Source organism: Danaus plexippus, chromosome 4, assembly GCF_018135715.1.
Source record: "Danaus plexippus chromosome 4, MEX_DaPlex, whole genome shotgun sequence".
NCBI classification, from domain to species: Eukaryota; Metazoa; Arthropoda; class Insecta; order Lepidoptera; family Nymphalidae; genus Danaus; species Danaus plexippus.
The window spans coordinates 6,273,773-6,295,346 of record NC_083538.1 but is presented as its reverse complement, the minus strand read 5'-3'; the positions used below and the strand labels follow the sequence as shown (position 1 = coordinate 6,295,346).

General features: G+C 30.0%; 1 protein-coding gene across 1 annotated transcript; it reads left to right on the top strand.

Annotated features, from left to right (window-relative positions):
- Positions 1-276: 276 nt before the first annotated feature.
- On the top strand, positions 277-1,418 carry LOC116778650 (uncharacterized). Its single transcript, XM_061527163.1, has 4 exons — positions 277-400; positions 476-646; positions 897-1,046; positions 1,111-1,418. The coding sequence occupies exons 1-4, from the start codon at positions 311-313 to the stop codon at positions 1,285-1,287; spliced, it is 588 nt and encodes a 195-aa protein (XP_061383147.1). The 5' UTR covers positions 277-310; the 3' UTR covers positions 1,288-1,418.
- The last annotated feature ends 20,156 nt before the right edge of the window (positions 1,419-21,574 follow it).

The window sequence follows — 21,574 nt, the reverse complement described above, 5'->3', positions numbered from 1 at the left end:
TAATATATTATTTGCCGTTAGTATCCATATATAAAATCATAAGAAAGTAATACTAACTAAAAATAAATATTTAATCAATATTAAACAAAAAATTGCTTCCACATAACATTCACTATAAAATTTATTTATAAATAGCATGATTCTAAATACATATGCCCTTGTTCATAACTCTGATAGTAAAATGATAAAAAGAACGTCACGCGAAGGTTTTTATAATGACAGTATCAGAAATCGTGATACTTATCATATCATATATAAAACCTCAAAATCATATCATTTATATACAATTTACAGGATCAGTGTTAGAAAGATGTCATTTATAAAACGACTTATACGTATTTTAAATATAACTGTACTTCAAATATTTTTATTTCGAATCGCTCCTGTGGATTTAGAGGATGTACGTATGTGATAAATAACTTGTGTAATTTGTGTTGCTTTAAAATCATATATATATAATTTTTATTTGTTCTAGGTTTATTATATAGCGCAATTCAACGACAAAATAACAGACTGCGAAGATTTTGATAATAATTTTTTTAAATGTGAAAATTTTGTACTAGGGTTTGTGAAGGACACAGATGAAAGTGGTATAGGACTGTCGGGGCAGATAAACTTGTTGGAAACTGCAATAGACGACTACAAGGTGATTATAATATATATATATATATTATAAAAGTATATAATCTATGGACAACGTATACATTTGTCTTGTGTTTATAAGAATTACGCTTGAGTAACTATTGTATAAACATTACCTGTAGTCATATCATTTAACAGTAACTGTTGTTGCTCGTCTTATTGGCTTGTCTTTGATTTACAATTCTTTGTGTCCAAAACCTCAGTTCTCATTATTATTTAACTTTATATTTAAGTAATATCTCATTGATTTCAAGGTAAATTTGAATATATACAAGGAAACACCGGTTGGAATGGAGTTTACGTATAGCGTAGAAGGAAATCTATGTAATAGTTTTAAACAAGAGGATAGTCCATGGTACCCCTTACTGAAGACTTTTAACAAATCTTCGTGCCCGGTAGAGCCTGTAAGTAATAAAATTACCTTGTATTCTAAATTACATTTCAATTCATTCGTAAATAATATTACAGGAAATATTTAATGTAGAGCAATTGGTTATTTCATTGGATTTTGCTAAGGATGTTCTGCGTCATGAATATTGCGGTTCCTATATCGTTGAAATGACGACATCAACAAGTTCAGGGGAAGCCTTATCGTGTCACAATATACCAGTGGAGATAGTTGAGAAGAGTTGTGATGAATCTTAGCCGATTTCACCGTCTGTGTTCGTTTTTGGTTTTAACAATATTATTTCAAAAGTTTTTCAGCCATTTTGTTAAATGCTTTCATTTACCCTGTTTGTATTTTACGTATGATATTAAAAGTTATATAATCCAAACCTCTAATCGAATGTTCCTCAAATGTATGAAATTATTAAAATTAATGAATTCACAAAAGTAAAAAAAATTTAAATAAAATATTTTAACGTAAAAGTTACTGTGAATTTTGTATTGACTTTGCAGAGTTAAAAAATACATACATGAAATTTGAACAATTTTTAAGAGCACAATTCAATGCAAATGAGCTGACACCCGACGTTTCAGAATTACAATATTATTCAAATATAACATTTATATTACAAAAAGACTGAACTTAGTTAGTGTATTTGAGTGAACTTTTAATTAAGGTCTTGAATTTGCTGATATGTTAATTCCATTTCATTTTTAACGTCAATTTTACTATAATTAAATCGTTTTTTTGTTATTGAAAGTAAAATAATAATCAGCAATTGTTTAGAATTTTATATCAAAGCTTAAAATACTTTATAGTATCATATAATGTGAACAATTTATGGATATTCATTATCTTTCTCTGACACAATGCATTGAGGTCGACTCTTAGACATAAAGGAAGCAATTTAATTAAGGAGGGTTGTTTGAGATTTGAATTATTTAGGCTGATTGCTATGTTTGAATTATTTTTATTTAATTAATAGCTGTTACGCGCGACTTCGTCTGCGTCAAAAAACATAAAACAAAATACATTGAAAAAACTTTTAAGCGCCCAACCTTCCACTGCGCGTGATTACTCTTAATTTCGGAATCGGGATTCGGGATTCAGTAAAAAGTAGTCTAACTGACGCCTCATTACACAGGCTACATGCCATGCTACATTTCAGAGATTTGCAGGAACAAACAGACCGCCAGAAAGACAAAAATCGTAAAAATGCTATTTTGGTGTATGTACCGTATATTCATATTATGCATGTATTAAAAAATGGTAGTTTCCATATTACAAACAGTCTGTTCAATTTTATTTATATGTATGGATTATATTACAATTCATATCTTTACAAATGATTACAGTGAGTGAAACACGTCTCCTTTTTCTTTCTTTGTAATAAATAAATAGTAAAGTTTTTCGATTTTTTTTTCTCTTTGGATATATTTAATGAGTTAATATTTCAAATGGTTTGTATTAGTAGACAGCAGGAACTATTTTGTAAATTGAAAAACCGTGTCGTGACTCTCGAAATAGTTGAAAGGGAAAATCAAAGCGGACACTCGATGGGACTCCGACAAATTGGGAAAGTATCGGTGTGCTCCAAGATTCGTAGATAAGGGCCTTCGTACGACTACTTTAAAAAATTGCAATTTGTCCGACATTCATTAGTGCTATGAAAAAATTTTTAATTTATTTTTAAAAACACTCCGTATTAGCAGACTAGTTTAAATTAACCAAAAAAATAAATTTCAAATATCTCCAATTTAATATTAATAACTTGAATATTTTTCAAATAATGATATAAAAAAAAATATTCTTTCATGTTCAAATTCATTAAATTGCAAACGAGACACATCCAAAGCCGTAGATACACAAAAAGACGTTCACAATACGGACAAAAAGTCGCACGCATCAAAAATGTGATAACTAGCGTAAGGGAGGTGTGAAGTGCCCTCGACATCTTTCAATAATACGCCACCATTCCGTAATAAAATTGTCAAGTACAGATCTGCTAACGACGCACTTTGAAATCTGAGGTTCGGCTTTCAGTTAAACGAGAGATACGCGGTTAAGAAGATAATTTGAAACAAGTTAAGGGAATATATCCTTTCTTTGACATACATTGTCATTGTCGAAATGGAACTGATGCATGTCGTAAGTATTTAACAAAAAACTTCTCTCTGATAGAAAATAACTTTTTGAAAGATTTCAAAAATTACATAAAGTTTAAGATACTATCTATAATAAAGTTAATAATAATACGATACAACATTTGTTTATAAAATAACAAAGGTATTAGGCTACGGTTTAAAGAGGGCGTCCTAATTATGTAAAATACGCTTTATCTTATTTCTTCAATCCGAAGTAATTTGGTTACGGATAATAAAATTTTCTGTTATAAAAGTATGCACGGAACCCATACAACGACATTTAGGAGAAAGTTAATGATGCTTAAAGCTTGGACGTTGTCCTGTAATTACAAATTAAAAAGTTGGTCCACACGAGCCGTTTTTTCTCATATATTCGAATGAGAAGATAAAATTACTCCCTAAATTCAATCCTGTGATAGCATTTTCGCCTTTATATAAAACTGTATAAGGAAGAGTTTTCAGTGTGTGCATGTTTAATTTTAAGCACTGTTTCCATATACCACATGCTTTAGCCTGACTATTGTAGTATAATAAAAAAGGTGTATTACATCGCATTTATATTTCAGTATATAAAATTGCTATCTAAATGTTAATTTTGTTATATCTGTATTCATACATACATAAAGCATTGTATTTTTTTAATAATAATCATTAGAAATTTCAAAATAATATTTACAGTGCAAATACTAAAAAAAAATTAATGAAGTTTTATTCGTTAATTTTATCATCTTTGCCATGAAATATTAAATTTAATACTGTGAAGATTTGAAGTGTCGCGACGTTGTTATTGAATTACGTTGAAACTGAATTGAATTCCCATAAACTATCTATTAGATTTTGCAACAAAGACGAACATTCGATAAAGAGAACCTAACTCATGAGATTACTAAAAACATAATAATTTTATTACGTCTCGTTTTCATTTGACAATAAAATAACCGCGTGTGTTATAAAAAATGAATTATGCGTAATAAAATATGCTACTGTGGGTGCATCATCCAGATTTGAGAAAACAAGATTATGTATAATAACTATACAATAAGTTGTTTTACGACGGTGAAATAATAAGCATTGTGCTCATGGATAATAAAAATACTATTAAATGCATGTTTGTCGTGTAATATAATAAAATATAATTAATGTTTCGGAATGTAATAATGTACGGAGTATGAATGGTTACTATTGTTAAGATCTTGAATGCTTCGGGACAAAAGATTATTGCTATGTGCGGACATGGCGTATTTCAAAGGTACGGTACGTTCCTGTCAAACGTTACATTTTAATATTAGAAAAAAAAACTATATTAATTATAGGTAACTATAATTTTTCACATGTCAAAGGTATAATTGAAATACAATGGAATAATTATAAATGTGTGTGGTATATAAAACGCTGGGAATATATCCTTGCCCTAGGCATTTGCGATATCACTGGATTTACGGTGCAGTAAGCTGTAAATACGAGCCGTCGGCCACCATTGATCTTCCGGATTCCCCCTTTGTTTTGCCGGAATTACGATTGAAGTGGAACGATGATAAAGAGTTTTTGAATTTTATGCAGATTTTAAGGACCGCTTTTGTGTAAAACTATTCAGGTTTAATAAATGTAACCGTTGAATCTGAATGTTCCTGTATTAAATACAATTTATTTGTTGCTATTCACAGGGATTTTTTAAAACATACAAAAATTTAACTCATAGTCTAGTTATAAGTGCTTGTTTAATATTAATGCTTAATATCAAACACAAAAGTTATATTCAAAGAAAATTATATCAGAAATATATTAGAATTTATGAATAAAGAATACAAAAGTTAAAAGATTTAAATGAAGCTATTTGTTTTGTAATAGTAAATTAAGTGAGGGTATCTGAGGGATATTTTATTTTGAAGAAATACAGTAAAAGGAATCATTTAGTTCGCATAACTTTCGCCGCGGGAACAGCGCAGTACCGAGATTGCTTATGTCTCACTAATTGTTAGCGAGGGACTTATCATATCAACTATTCCATTTTTATATCAAACGTTTATATTTTAAAATAGTATATATTATTTTTTAATAAGATTTTAATAATTTTATGAATGGGAGCTGAGTCAGTAGATGTAATAAGTTCCCTGGTTTAATATTTTTTATGAAGTCAATCGTTTCTAATAGAAAATTTATCCCGTCAGTGTGAATGCTGTTTAGATTTCGCGATCTCTTTGTTAAATAAATTAAATTAATTGCAAGGAAATATTTAGATAGAGAAAATTGTGAAACATTCCCGAGCGTGCAATTGGCAACTAAACTTCCTCTTTGTCTAGACTGCGGGACGTTTGCTTAGCTTCTATAGATATTGTTAGTAGCGTACTATTTCTATATTAACAAATCAATATTCATAAGATGTGTAAAGATTCAAGATCTTGTTATGTGATCTTCTACAAGTAGCACCTGTTTAACAGTATATATCAATTTATGGACGAGGTCTTTTCGAGAAGCATCGCTTCCTTTGAATTTTTACAAAAAATATTATTTATTTATTAATGAATGTCTATTTATTTCCCTTGAAAATAATCTTAGGTAAATATCGTACATTTCTGTGTTTTTTTTCAATTCTCAAGTGTTCAAGTGTTTAAAAATATTCTTTGTGACCTGGTTAGCCCCTCCTGGGATGCCGTCTTTATTTCTTCAATTGCAACCTAGTGGCTCTCAGAAACTTACTGCACCACTGATATTAGTAGAGTCCACCGTAACTTCACTTTATGCTGATATACTTAAGATTTGGAGTGCGTCCGTTCACAAAATTTAGCTTTTCACATTAAACTTTATATAGATTCTTCGTTCCATTTCTCGGAATAGGTAACAATCGACGGCGAGTAAAAACAGGTGCCATTTTGTTGGCACCTGTTTTTGCTCGCTATCAAAACAACTGAACTTTCTGAATTGCTGAATTTGTCGGTTTAATATAGAGGTTTGTATGAAATCCCATGAAAATCAAAACACACGATCCTTTTAGGACAGTTAGTATACTAACACGTGTGAAAATTGATACAAGGTTGTGTAATAATGTCATCAGATGTTTTTTTTTATTTTTTATGTCCCATGATGATTTTTTATGAAATTTATTAAATCTCAGTGTTCAAAGCAGATAGTTGTTATTAGCGTTCAGTTTTTTTGACTACAAATTGATAATGAATTGATTGGTTTAATTTGTTTGACATATAATTTTAAGTAAGCATAGATTTGTCATTATTAGGCTTAATGAACTTTTCCTGACTTAAAAAGCTCTTTGTTTTCCTTGATAAAGTTAGACGTTATGCTCTTTTTTTCAATATCTTGATATAATCTCTCTATAATCAATAAGAAATGCTAAATATCAGCTATACCTGATATTAAATTCGCACACCAGTCTCACAATGCGTCTATAATATGTGTCTAACAAATGTTCACATGTGTGTTATACATATATCTACTCCTCTTACAATGGGCAGAAAAAGTTTGTGACGTTCACTTTCGTTGGGAATTTTTCAAAAAAATTATGGTATATTGTACATATCTTGAAAATCTTATTCCTTTTTCAAAATATAAATTAGGAATTTTTCAGTTACCAGATTAAAGTTGTAGAGAGAAATTGTTTCTACCAAAATAACAAATTACAAAACTTTAGACAGTGGATACATAATATTTATACTTCAAACAAAAGCTATGACACTCGTAACTTTTAACTTTTTCCAAGGTTAGAAAAGTTTGACTTTTGCAACGAAACATTTCAGACGACAACTAATATAATTATAAAAACGTCAGAAATATGCTGAGGAAGATCCCTAGAGTATTGTTATTTCTGTACAATAAATCCAAAAGATAAAACAGTTTAAAACAAGACACACTGGACGGTGAAGTTTCAATTTGCGAGGTTCTTTATCGCGGGAACCGGAGGCGCCGTATATTTTGTATGACGTCATATTTTTTTTTGTATTGTGTCTTAAAGGAAGCCAAAACTTCTTGATATGTGGTTGGCTAAACAATGATTTTTTCCCACCAGTATAGTATTGTTACATTGTACAATCTTACAAGTTCTTTCTTGAATTAAATTTACGTTTATTTTATTGAATGATAAGTGTTGCTATAAATCATTAAAAATATATATAAAATTGGTTTTATAATTTGTATAAGATTTATTAACTTAATTTTAATCTTAAAAAATGTTATATTGGGGACTTTCGTAACACTATTTAGTAATCCATTTTTCTATTTCGTCAAGTAAATGAATAATAATATTAAAAACAAATTGGCCAAATAAAAAAAAATAACTTCTATTTTATGTATAGTTACATATGAACAAATTATTCTTGTATTTTTTTTAAATTTTCAAAACGTATTTACACAAATATCATAACGTTGAAGTTGAATGAAAAAAAAAAACATATTCCTTAATAAAATCACAAAGTCAATTTGCTCTAGGTACATTTTAGCTCCGTCTACGTATGTTCGCACCTGCACATGCTTTGTCTAGGAGTTTCATTTTAGTTTTACTGCTGGTTCAGGACTCGAATACAAATAGTTTCATTGAAATCTTAAAACTCATACATTCTTCTCACTTACTTTACAACATTCATTATTACTTGTAATGATTTAAACTTATGAATGTTTACATAAATTTCATGGATGAATTTAAAAGTTTTATAGAATGCATCTGAGCAATCGTGTTTTTTTAAACCACTTATTGTAGGGATGAGGATCCGATGAGGATTTTGAGAAAGAATAATTTAATTTGCAAAGATTATGTTGTCACAATGGGATATACATACTGTTGCACACAATCATCCAGCCAAAGGAGAACGGACCTTTCATATCCTCTAAAGTCGATGAAAGGTTTCTGATTGACAAATGCTTCGTATGTGAACTTAATCCGCTCGCGAGTGAATCGGACAAAAAAAAATCTCTAGTACTATTACTCTTTTGAAAGCGTTCCTGTGTATTTTCGTTGAGCTGAAAACTTTTGCAATACCAGCTCCCGGCTCAAGTTTAAATTCCCGAGAAAAGAGGGATTCAACGATCATCTAGCTCTGTCTAATATAAAGCGCGGCGTTTGTAAAATATGTTGTCACTGCATAAACTTTATGACTTTAGTTCAACTCCCAGTCTGAGATGCGAGAACTTCGGATGAAGTCTCAGAACACCTTATTACCATATGTCAGTGACAGTCTCATAAAAGTAATAAATAGGATTCGCCGTTATAATAAAAACGTATTAAAAACAATGAAATGTCTTTATACTTTGTATGTCACATTAAACAAGCAATTAACTGAAATTTATTTTCCGTCGGGTGACGTTACGCAAATTTTATTGAAACCAATTTCGATAGTGCTCCGTATCACTTAGATAAAATAGGAGTAACAGTTGATATTTTCGAATCGTGATTTACATAATTCGAATTATATTTGCTGGTGCATACATCAATAGGAGGGGAATCAATACATTTAATTTTCTTAAGCACAGTTAGCGATGTTAATGTTACGAATATATCGTATCCTTTTTATTTCGTATATCAATTTGAAAAGTACAATGCTTTTGATGGGCACTCATAGATAACACAATATAATATTATAGGCAGAAAACTTAAATAAGCTTGTAAAGAATTAATAGTGTTAAAATCTAACTGTACACTTTTCGAACCCTTGATTCTCAATGAACTTTATTTATATAAATTTGAATTTAATTTTATTACTCGTATATCATACTTTCCTTAATAATATTGTTAATTTTTTTTACGGGATTTATATAGGTTTTCTAATGCGTTGACGAAGCCCATGCCTTCTATAGCCACAGTTCAATTTAAACGCAAACAATTTCTCCCCGAATGTAATTTCCAATTTCGCATCAATAGCTATGATTTAAGTATTTCCCGTATCATTTGTTTTTTCCAGTTCCAATATAACATTTTATTTTGTTAAATTGCTTTCCTTTGTAGCGTTATCCCCCTTCATAAAAACATGCGTGTCCCGGTTTTGAACACTGATTCGTTTTTAAGATTTGACGTTTATTTGTTCTTAGCTCACGGCGAAATTGCCGTCTTAAGTTTGGTCTTCTGCCTTGATTGTTTTATGTTATGAAAAAAAAAGCTATTGTGAATATTACAAAGGGGTGAAAAATTCAATGGTAATGTTGGTACATTACAACTATGTATTTGTCAATAAATAATTAATGTGTTTAATTAATTGAATATGTAATATTTTATGTATATCTACATGAAAACATTGCTTTAAAGTAAGTCTTATTTTAAATAATCCTAACGGACAATTACTGTACAAATTATATAGAGAAGAAAATGTTATTTATTTCATATAGTTAACATCCGTATTATAAATTCAATCCCTATGAAATTTAATTTGATGTCGATTTATAGCTCGCGTATTTTTCATATCCGGGGCCTTTTAACAAGCAGAAACACTCATGACGTCAACAACGCAGAGCATTCATTATGCTGACAATAAATAGATTAAACGTCACGAAGGGCTGGTACAAACTTCAGGCACGACCGCTATCAACACATTACAAAGAATATAAGTTTATCAAACCATTATTATATAGATCAAAATAGCTTTAGTTTTGAAATAATAATAATTTAGGAATGTTATTATTTAGGTGTTTTGTCGGTATTTTATTTTTAATGTCACGTCGCCAGTCTGGGTTGGGCTTAAATACTCTTTATACGTCATGGTACAAAAAAGTGCACAGTACGTATTTTATTTTACCCTCGTTCCCTAATACAATAATCAAAAGAATATGAGGGCTCCGCGGAACCAAACATATGCGTATAGCGATAAAAGAAAGTAAGCTCTTGAGGAATCGGGGTCATATAAAGGGTGTGACATAATACTGTAATTATAACTTCAATGTATAAAAGGGTTTTTTTCTATAAGAAATTTGATCATTATTTTTTCAATTTAGAGAAACCTACGTACTATTAAAGTAGTATTTTTGTTGTTTTATCTGTCGTATTTATGAATGTTAAGGATGTATCATTATTATTGATGAAAAAATAACAAGATGTCATGTAACCCCGCCTAAGTACCCGAGCTGTAGTCTCTGAACGACTGTCACGCATGAGATAATCTGCCAAAAGCGGAACGCGGGCCCTCGAATTGTGACTTTAGCCATCGAATCCCTCAGCTCCACCTCACATGATAATGCGAAAAGTAATTTTTTTATATTAAATCTTTGCCAAAACATAAAAGAGAGATATTTGTGCGTCTTACTTTTGCTCGGTGAATGCGCCGCATAAATTAGTTTTTCCGGAGATTGTTTGTCTAGTGGATGCCTTTTTTATTTATTTTGCGTTAACATTTATGAGTTTTTCTACGGGCGGTCGCTGTTAGTACAGTGTGATTTTTGTTTTCCCATCAACAACTTTATAGACATACAACATAATGATATATTTTTGTGCACGATGTAATATAAAATAAAGATAAATTTTTTAAGTACATCGCATGGGGATATTGCATTATCAGTGAATTATTCAAATTATGTTAAAACAGATGAATTTTATAAATTCCGTTTAAGCGCGGGTTGAACTGGTCAGCAATTAATTAAAAGCTTAGGTCGTGCTATTATGGGTTTTATGCTAATAGGCGGCGGCTAATATTGAAGTCTTCAAAGGGCTGTGTGAGGGCGAAACATTAAATTTCATCGGAGCGTTTATCATAAAGCAATATGGGGAGGACTGCTATGCACCTGTATTCGATTACACTGATGTTGTATGAAATATAATACCTAGCTGTTATCATCATGAAACATCATTTGACTTTTCATTAATCATTAAATAATAAATTACCTGAAAAATATTCTGTATTAATCTCAACGTTTTTTTTTTTATTACATTTATATGATTTGTAAAAATTTGTTCTGCGTATCTGAATTCAACAACACATCCGGGCAGTTGAAATGATTTAAGCAAACATTCAACATTAAAGTCCCTAAAATATAAAAGCTTCAATAACATTAAAAAGGATTCTGGAGAGAACGAAATTTTATTATGTTTCTTAATGTAAAAAACCAAAAGGACCTATACAATAATACATTTAGACTTATAAAAGTAGTTATTAAAATTATTAATGAACATTATATTTTTTTACTGATATGAAATTAGTTTTGCCTATTGAAATGGCTACGCATTCAAATTAAAATGGGAGTATCTTTAGTGGTTATTGAGATCACAGCCATCCCCTCTTAGGGTTTTTACACACCGAAAAAAATAACACTAATGGACGAAGATAAATTATAAATAAAAATGAGTATTCCTATTATTATTATTATTTGTATAAAATTCAATGTATTTAAATTATTTTGATTTTTATTTTCATTAAAAGATCTTAAAGTCGCTGACGCTGTCGCTGTCGCTGCGACAAGATAATGTATTATTGGTATTGATGTAAGTAAAATTATTTCATAAGACTTTTAAGACGAGTTGCATTTTTATGTTTACAGACGGCCTATCATTGCCGTTGCGGGCTGGGGGTGCTATGTGCGAGTTAAATTGAGCTCCGACCAGAGCCAGACTCTCATTTCCTTCATCCACCATTGTACGCTACTCACAATACAAAACATTTTTTTTTACGAATTTCTACAAAAAGTGCTTTGAATTTTTCCAATGTTCGCCTCTATTCAGTGTATAACTTAATGTCTCGACCGCGGAGGGCGTGGTCTTTGCAAGTTATGGTTGTCTAATTACACGGAATACTGTACCACCTTTTCATTATATAAAGGTTATTTTTTATTGATCTAAATTAATTTTTTATCCCAACTCGTAATAGTATTAAGGATAAAAATAACTTTCCCATCTATATAATTTTTATAAACATATCTAGCAAAAATTTTAGAAGTAAATTACATTTTGTTTTTTATAAAAAAATTAGCTTTTTTATCTATAATAATTATTTTTTATTTGTGTTACAAAATAGCAACTTTACAACAAGACTTATATAATCTTTATTCTTAGTTAGAAGCTTGTAATGTAAATATCCTCCACCAAATGATAGTTTGTTGATAACTGTACTTTTTATACTCGTATAACTTTTTATGTACTTTTAACGCAAACTTGCACTACATCGCTTAGAAAAGTTGGAAATAGCCTCGAAGGATTTAAAGAATAATCACGCGCTTAGTAATTCTTAACTACAGTTTGGAAGTATCGCAAAGACTCTCTTAATTTTATCACCGCGATAATAAGACATTAACTCTTTAAGAACGAACATAATTCATTTAAAGTTTTCGAGATTTGTATGAAGTTGCTGTATTATACTAATTAATTGTCCCAAGTAAGAACATTTAATAGACGCGGTAAGACTTAGAATATTCAAATTTTACTAATGTTGTTTAATATAAAGAATAGAAAATATTATGACTGGGTACCTACAGATATTTCAAAGATTCATGTGTTTTCACAAAAAAAGATATTAAAATACTTATTAAGTACATACGTCACTAAAATTTCCTCTTTCATGATGTCTCATGAATACTGGTGAGTTATATTTTATTAAAATGTCGTTGTAATAATTAGCTGTCTGGGGCACTTGTGCATGAATCTATCGCATGAGAAAGTCATTAAACAAAATATATTACCATCCCTTTTAGATAGCGAAGTGACAAACTTGGATAGTTACTCGTGGGAGACGCGAAGTAACTATCAGGAGAGAAAATTTATAGCCTTTATAACAGAATTGAAAATTGATAATATTTTGTAACAAAATATATATGATTTATTGTGTTTTAAATCTGTTTGAAATAATATTTCTGTATATTAATCATCACAGTTGAATTCTAAATCTGAGGCCAAATGTACATGGACATATTTTGTTATAGATGTTTACAAAAAATATATATTCGGACCGCTATAAAAGGTGTCTGGTTAAAAAACAGATTTATTATTGTCCCCTTAATTCTTTTAATACATTTTTGTGAACAACGAAAATACTAAGGACATCCCTAACGGAAAAATAATCTGTACTATGGGACTAACTTAACTTTGAAAATGGAAAACTAGTCTTCTTACTTTTGAAATAAATCGTGATTGATTTATCAACTGCAGATAATTTTATGATATAAAAAAAGGTGATTGTTTTGTTTAAGACTGTTTTGGGTTTATTTTTTAATAGACTAATTTTATAATTCTAGGTTAACGGTAATTTTTTTTTTGACATCTTTGAGAGTTTAAAAAAGAAAATATCACGTCTCTACATTTTGTATTTATATTGAGTAGAACCAAACGTTACACTGAGTTATTTTATAAGTTTGTGTATTTTAAATTTAATTCAATACAGAAAGGACCTTTAAGTTACGAAATGATATTAAAATAAATATTGATGTAGGTAATATAAGTTATTTGTAATTTTGTATATTTGTACCTGTTGAAGGTGAGCTACGTTCTGATTAAATCTAAGTTCCCTTGTAACGTTTGATACAAGGCACGTCTGCAGACGCAGCCTGAATTGGGATGCAACATCCAATCCAATAAATCAAACCCGATCAGGTTATCGACCTCTACACGTTCAGGTACATTCTAAACTTCTTTTTTGCTACTGAGAATTTATTTCTTTTCCATCGAAGATGACTTCTATAGAAACGAAATAAATTCTCAGACATAGCTTATTTTTATATATCTTGTACATTAAGTTGAATATATACCTAAGGATTTTAAGCGGGTCAGACTTTATTTCAGCGTTCTTTATATTTACACTGATATGGTAAATTGATATACAAATACTTAATTGGAAAAGAATTAAGTAAATTAAGAAAATACTTTCAGATACGTTTATTATTAACAATACGTTTATGACTAATAAAATATATTTTTTTCTCAATAATTCACTCTTTATCTACATGTATAATTTTTGATATAAGAAACAAAGTTTGGCTGTAACGGAATTTTGATTCATAGTCTTAAAATTCAATTAACTCTTTTAATTAAGACGGTTCGTTGAATGTATATAAAATTAATCAATCTTCTGATGTCGTATGTTCGTGTTCCAATTTATTGTTGTCAGTTAACTCACATAAGCTGTACTGTTAAAAATTTCATTTGACAAAATTGTTATAACACAGGTCATACAATAAACGTAAATATAAAATACTTTGCTATTTAAAAACTTAATCTTATAGAAAACCTTTAGGATTTCAAATTTTTATCACGTAGTAGATTTTCATTAAAAACTTGGCCTAAATCTAATCTTTGTAATACCTATGAACGAATAGAAATATCTGTAAACGAAGGCTTTATTATCTTTTCAAGTCGAGAACTCATATTTTTATAGGCATTTTTGAAGAATTGGAGATATGAAATCTAGAAAACTTTTTTACGGTTTACGTGAACATGGTTTATGACATTTTTGTAATTTTGTAAAATTTTGTAAAAATATTTCAGTGGATTAGGTTAGGTAAGATTCATTTATATCTCCAGCTATAATAATAATATTGTAAGTGGTATCAAAATATATGATACGCACATTTATAAGAAAAACATTAACATTCCAAGAAAAACAGCTTATGTTTTAAACAAAATCTTTCGAATAGAAAATAACGAACCATTTAATGTTAATTACAAAAAAAGCAACATTAACACACAATGAATAAGAATTATAAATAAAAGTTTAATTAAAGACGTTATCTAAAATATGGGGAGTAATTACTTTAATGACTAGGTCGATGTTCCAACTCTTTACGAGCTCTGGCCGCGATAACGTTTCTAATTGTCAAATAAAAAAGGATTATTCCTAATCCTTGTTTAATAAAAATGTTAATCATGAAATCTCCCATTGAAATATGCAAATGTTACGGCACCCGACCCGATTGATGAGGTCTTACTACGTTTTGTCTCTTTATTAGTGACTTTTAGTTTAGTTTTTGCTAATATTAGTTCTTTATTGTTCCATATGTAAATCTTTATTTATGGTATGTCTGTATAAATAGCTATGTAAACAAATTTTATATTTTCTCAATTGCATTCATCTATCTAGGCTTCGATTTGGTCGGAAACATAGAGAAAAACAAAAAGTATTTGTAATTTTAATTAGGATTTAATTTAATATTGCTTATCATTTTTTTCGTAGTATTTATTCCTCACTTATAAAAATCTCATATTACTTTTAGAAGCGCGTGTATATATTATCAAGCAAAGCCTTTCTTAGGAATGAAAATAGAAATAACATATTAATTTTCCTTGATAAAAGTGAAAATAAAATTTAAATATATTTTGAAATCTGTAATATTTGTTTGTAATATTTCATAAGAGGATGGCCGTATCTCTTGAAAAGGTAAAGCAAACATCCTTAATTTAAATGGACGTATCATTAGGGCTAACATTCTTGGGGATTATAAAAAAGGCCGTTTGCTCTAAGCGGGAACGTAATTTTAAATGCGGTTCTGCGATCTACCCACGTAACTAAAGAGTGATGTTTGTTATATCGATAACATAATTTAAAATTTTATTATCTTTTTTGTAAAGTAAAAAATGTTCAAGCAATAATAAAAAAAATATACCATTAATCTTCAGCATCAAAGAAACTTCTTTGCTATTGAAAAATTTACATATAATCGTTCGTTAATCAATATACATATCGTTTTAAATAAAATAATTATTTTTGAATTAAGTATTTTAATATTGTAAAGAAAAACATCGATATATTACAGGTAACATCGCTATATTTAAAGTTGAAAACGAAATTTATTCTAACAATTCATGCGGTGCTCCCACAAGTCGGATTATTGTAAATAAGTATTACGCCCGACACCCGAATTAATCCACGCCGCTTTTTAACGAAATTCGAAAAAGTTAGTTAACTAACTTTTCGTTAAACTCGCCCTGACTTTACAAAACCCGTGGTGAAATATCGTTTTCTCTGCACAATTATTTGTACCAATAGAATGTTTGGTGAAAATTTGCTTGTTCAAACAGAGCCAAGATTGTGGCTGAAATATCGAAAACGGCACAGAGTTTTAAAAGGTGTATTTGACTTAACTAATAAGTATGCGGGTTCAGAAAAAAAGATTCCAACGAAGTTTAACTTTACATAAGCAATTTTGTTTGGAAGTTTGGCCGTAGTAGTGTTAGTGATTTGTTGTTTTCTGTACAATTAGAAAGAGAAAAGTCTGGATCGTTCATATTGTAAATTGAAAGAGCACCCATTCGTTTATAGCGATTTATCGTGACTTGTTCTAATAATGCGCCGAAAAGCTATCTCGTTAATTGACCGTTTGAATAATTTAAATATATTGTAGCCGCAAGCAATATTTTAACTGGTTATTATAAATCAAAGGATTAGAGAACGCTTAAATGGATGATGGCACTAAAGATATATCACGCATGGTTCCTAACTGTCTTGAAATAGGGTATATTATTCTATAAACTGATGTATGTATGAGGAAAAAGCCTACCATTCGCTCGGCAATACTGCATACGTTACAGGGCGATAACGACAAAATAATCGCGAGGGAGGGATCGGGGGTGTCCGGCACAGCGGGGAGCATCGGCCAAAAAGTACTAAGTGCGAGTTAAATACCCTTTGTATTGTGATGCTCTCCTGTTACCATTCATCGAAGTGAGGGTCCTCTCATTATTCAGTCGAAATTTGATTATTTTCCCATTTCACAAAATATCCATATCGTCCCCGGCTTTTAGTCTAATTGAAAATGGAGTATCATTTAGGTCGCCACAATGATAGCTCTCTGTTTTTTTTTTTTACGTTTATTTATAAATAACCACAGTAAAAAATTGACTACTTAAAATAAAATGTGTTAATAACAACGCTAGCTCTGTGTAATTAAAAGTTAAAGTCAACACACTGCAATATTTCATACAAAAAATCCCACCTAGCGAGTTATTAATAAAATAAAATATGAAAGCAATTTGCCATATTTTCATTTTCAGCGAAACGTTTATTAGCTGCAATCATTTACCCGACGAATCCTTTTAATAAGAGGCAGCGGTGAAACAGACGGAAGTAAATATCCTGTCCGAAAATGATTACTCTGCACGCGCAGTTAACCGACGTTATGACCGGCTTATAACCATTCCAAAGGTATTAGTCTCCTAGCCACCAATTTCTGTAATTTATTAAGAGCCTTGCTTACATTGACCGCTCTTTGGTGGCTTCTTTTCCTCGCTCGGAGGCACCCGTGAAAATTGTGATTACCTCAACAGTCATACGACTTATTTTTATAGTAATATAAAATATCAAAAAAATGTTGTATATTTGATAATGTCTTAGAAGCATTTGCTTACCTCAACTGAAACTTGATTACATCCTTTGTCATTGATTTTTCGATTTAAATATTTTTTTTAAGGATTCTTCTTGAACTTTAGTTTGAATGAAATAAAATTAGAACTTAAAAAATATTTACTTTGTAATATATTTGCAACGAAAATTTCTTTCAGTGACTCTTATATATCTGCCTTCCAACAGTCTCGAGACTGCACTGGTCGAAGTTAGCCGCTTTCATCAAAGACCTTCCCTTAGAAGACTGATCCCTAATATTTTACTCATAATTGGTTTATTCTAAGCTCGCAGCATTTCCGTGTGTGCCTTTGATCCGTCCACTGTATTAAGTTGTAACCAGAGACGTATTGCCAGCTTTATTCGTTCAGATCTGAAGCTTTTGTCAATGACATTCGCTGAAAAATATTGGAGAAAACCTTTAAGGGATTTAATGATACGAAAGATAAAAGTAACCTGACATGTTGCTTTATAAATTACCTTGTATTATATCATGTTATGACACATGTATTAAGACCTTTAATACTTTTCATTTATAATTTTTCAGTCGCTTACTGTAAAAATCTTTATTCTTTAATCCACATTAATTAATAACATAATAATGGTATATATTACTTAATAATAATTTAATAAGGGATTTTTATTTGGTCCCTTTAAATATATATACTTCACGGCGAAACGGGATGTGAAATCGTTAAATAAAGAATAAAAGTGATGATCTATCGTGCAATGTTAACTATTCATAACAGTAACTGTGCCAATATAATTAAAAGATTAACATGTTTTTCTAAGATGATTTACGTTGATTCATTTCCTGGGGCTATTTCGAATTGTTTTTGCCTGCGTTTACTTTGTCCCTCCGGAAGCTGTCTGCCCTTGTCCCTTCCATTTCCGGCCGCAACCGTCAAAGCCTGAGAAAATTTTTGTTGTCACAGAGGCTTTATCTAGTCTTATTTTTGACAGTATGCAAACGTATGTTTAAAATAGATATTTTTATTCTCGGATATTAAAAATGAGGATTTGTTAGAAAAATATACTTCAGGTAGGAACTATCCTAATGTTAAAGAAATTATTTTATTATTGATAGATAAAGACTGAAGAGTCGGTATAATTTATCGAAAGTCGTTTATCAATTAAGGTTGTCTCTTTAACCACTTTAAGTCTTGTTGTTAGCGGCCTGTGACCTTTGAGGAAAGTTCAGTTTCCCCGAACGACACTTAACATTTAGACAATGTACAATTGATTCCTTCTAGTATACAAGTATACTGGGTTTATATAAAAGCTCTAAAGGTAACGTCATATTAAAGCCTTTGAAGTAAATCTACATTATAAAATATTTTTCTAACCTTTATATTTATTATTCTCAGCAAGAATAAAAGTCTTTTACATTTGATATACTCTCAATATAAAGGCTTAATGAAAAAAAAAAATACAATTTTGTGTTACAACTATATTGAAGGTGAACAATAATTTGAATAACGACAACGAACTCAGTCTCTGAGGTGTTTCGTTGTTAGTATAAAGTCTAACACGTTCGTTCTAAAAATACTTAGCGCCAGCTTACCCATGATAAATTTGTTCTTGTCAAGGAGACCCGCAATTTATTGTTAAGTAAAAAAAAACAAACATTTTTACAAACGTAGTTATTCGTTGTAGTATGATTACTTTTGAAGTAAAGATTGTGAAATATGCCTCAATACTAAATTTAAAGAAATCAATAACATAAAATTCTTTATCCATGCTGAAATATGTCAATAATTCTATTAAATATATTCAAAAGGAAAGTTCTGTTCGGTTAATAGCATAAAGATGGGAGGAAATCGTAGCCCTTACGTGAAAGGCTATCTTTGTCACGGACGCTGCCTGCAGTCGACTTTATGATAATAGATTAATATCGGGGTAGTTACCCGATAGTTTTCATTAAGGATCTTATTTCGCATTTTATCCGAGCCGTATTGTTAGATATGAAAGGCTCTGATTGGGTGCATTTGTGAAAGGCACGAGTTCCGCTCTTTCTAAACGTTGCTGATTAATGTTTACCAGACGTGGAGCTACGAAAATTGGTCTTTAAATTACTATTCAAACTTTTCAGACTGTAACGCTTTAATGATTAATGTGAAACTTTTAAAAGTTAAACTCATTTATTTTTTATCGCAAAAAGGTTCAATCAGAATATATATTTTTTAATATTATTTATACATCCCAAAGGGTCAGCACAAAAATATATCAATTTTAGTAAAACCTCGTTGTAGTAGTTTGTTACTAATATAAAAAAGAACGAGTCTGATTACAAAAATAGATATTATTTGTTGATAAATAACATGAATGGGATTCTTCGCTTCGTTCGTTTTTAAAAAAATAATAATAATATTCAATAAATATTTACCAAAATTTTGTTTATTAAATACTTCAAGAACTATATTATAAAATGTGAAATAGTAAACTATATTGCGACTCCATTAATATCCTTCGATGTTTTATAAGGGATAGTTGATTTTAGCGGAAATAATAATTATCTCGCTGTAATTGGAACAAAAACCCTTGTTGAAAATGTAGTAAGATCTGTTGGGGACACCATTGTCATACCCCGTGTCTAACTGACCGAGAAAATTATAAATTGTTCGCAATAGTCGACTGATTTGCCATTGTTAGTATCACCCCTCTTGAAATTCGAAAATACTGTAAATGTCTAAATATTTTTCTCACAAATGTATAATAAGATGTCATTCTTTTATTATAAATAACCACACATATTTTAGATAATAAGTATTTAACTTAATGTTATCCAAATTTGTTTTTTTTTTAATGTGAATAGTTTGATTTTTATTATTTAAGTTCGAATACGTTATAAAGATTGCTGTTAATAAATACCTTATAAAAGACGTTACAACATAGAACTTTTCTTTGTTTAAAACCGTGTCGGGCCATAAAAAAAATTAAAAAAATGCAATGCAATAATGCTCAGTGTATATATCATGTTACTTCGTTACGAATTATCGATCCGTTGAGAGGCGGTTCATTGGTTCGAAGTTTCATCGACATCAGGCAGGTCTATGAACGGCCCTTCACTTTCTAATTCACTTAATTTGGCCTTAAATCTCATATTGCAAAATGGACGCGGACAATAATTGCGTTTGGTAAACACCACACTGACTGGAACGACACGAAGTATCCATTAAGGTCTCGCTTGTTAAACGTTGTACACATAACACTGGATCCGTTAGCTTTCAGGTAAAGCTTTATTTCACCTACATATATCCGTCGTCTTAAAGAATGCTGACATAAACCCTTACAAAATATAAGTAATAAAGTGTTTTTGTTTAATGCTATTCCCCATCGCTGTGACTTTTCAGAAATTAATTCATTATAAGTTTATTGATGTAAAAATTTTTTTTTTAGAAACATAAGTTACCAAAAAAGAAATTTGAACATCATCAAAAATAACTTTGAAGCAATAAAACTCATTACACTCGATCAAACAAATAAGTTAATAGTATTATTTAGTTATTATTTTTTACTCAGATATATTAAGATAACAAACTAAACTTTTTGGCGTAATTTATAGTTTGCAGAAACGTTGGAAATATGTCCATAAATTATAGGAGAAATTAATTAAGCTCTCGAATCGCATCACGTGTGTACAAAGTGTGCATTGCTAGCCAGCTTATTGACGTAATTACATTGTCTTGACGGGAACAAAGGTGACTTTGTGTTGAATTAATTTGGTTTCACGGTGACGACTAAATACGTTAGTGAAAGGAATCATTTGCTATGGGTTGGGTGAGAATCGAACAAAATAGTAAATATTTTTTGGACATAAACATAACTTATATATGTTATATATTATGAAAAGTCTTTTACAATCGACAGTCCTTTTTATATTCCATAAAGTTGTTGTTGTTGATTTTGTTTTTAAACAATTAAATTGTTTATATGTATATTCATATAATATTTTAAGATTTCGAAAATGGTTAGGAATACATATTCCGCTACCCCGGTAGTATAATACAGCGTACAGTCATATCAGATTTGTTCTGTACGTTACCATATTTCCATGTTTATGCCTATACAAGTGATTGACATTAATATACAGAGACATGGTTACCAATTGGTAGTGACTATATTGCGTGTAAGTTTACTTGCTACCGAATATAACT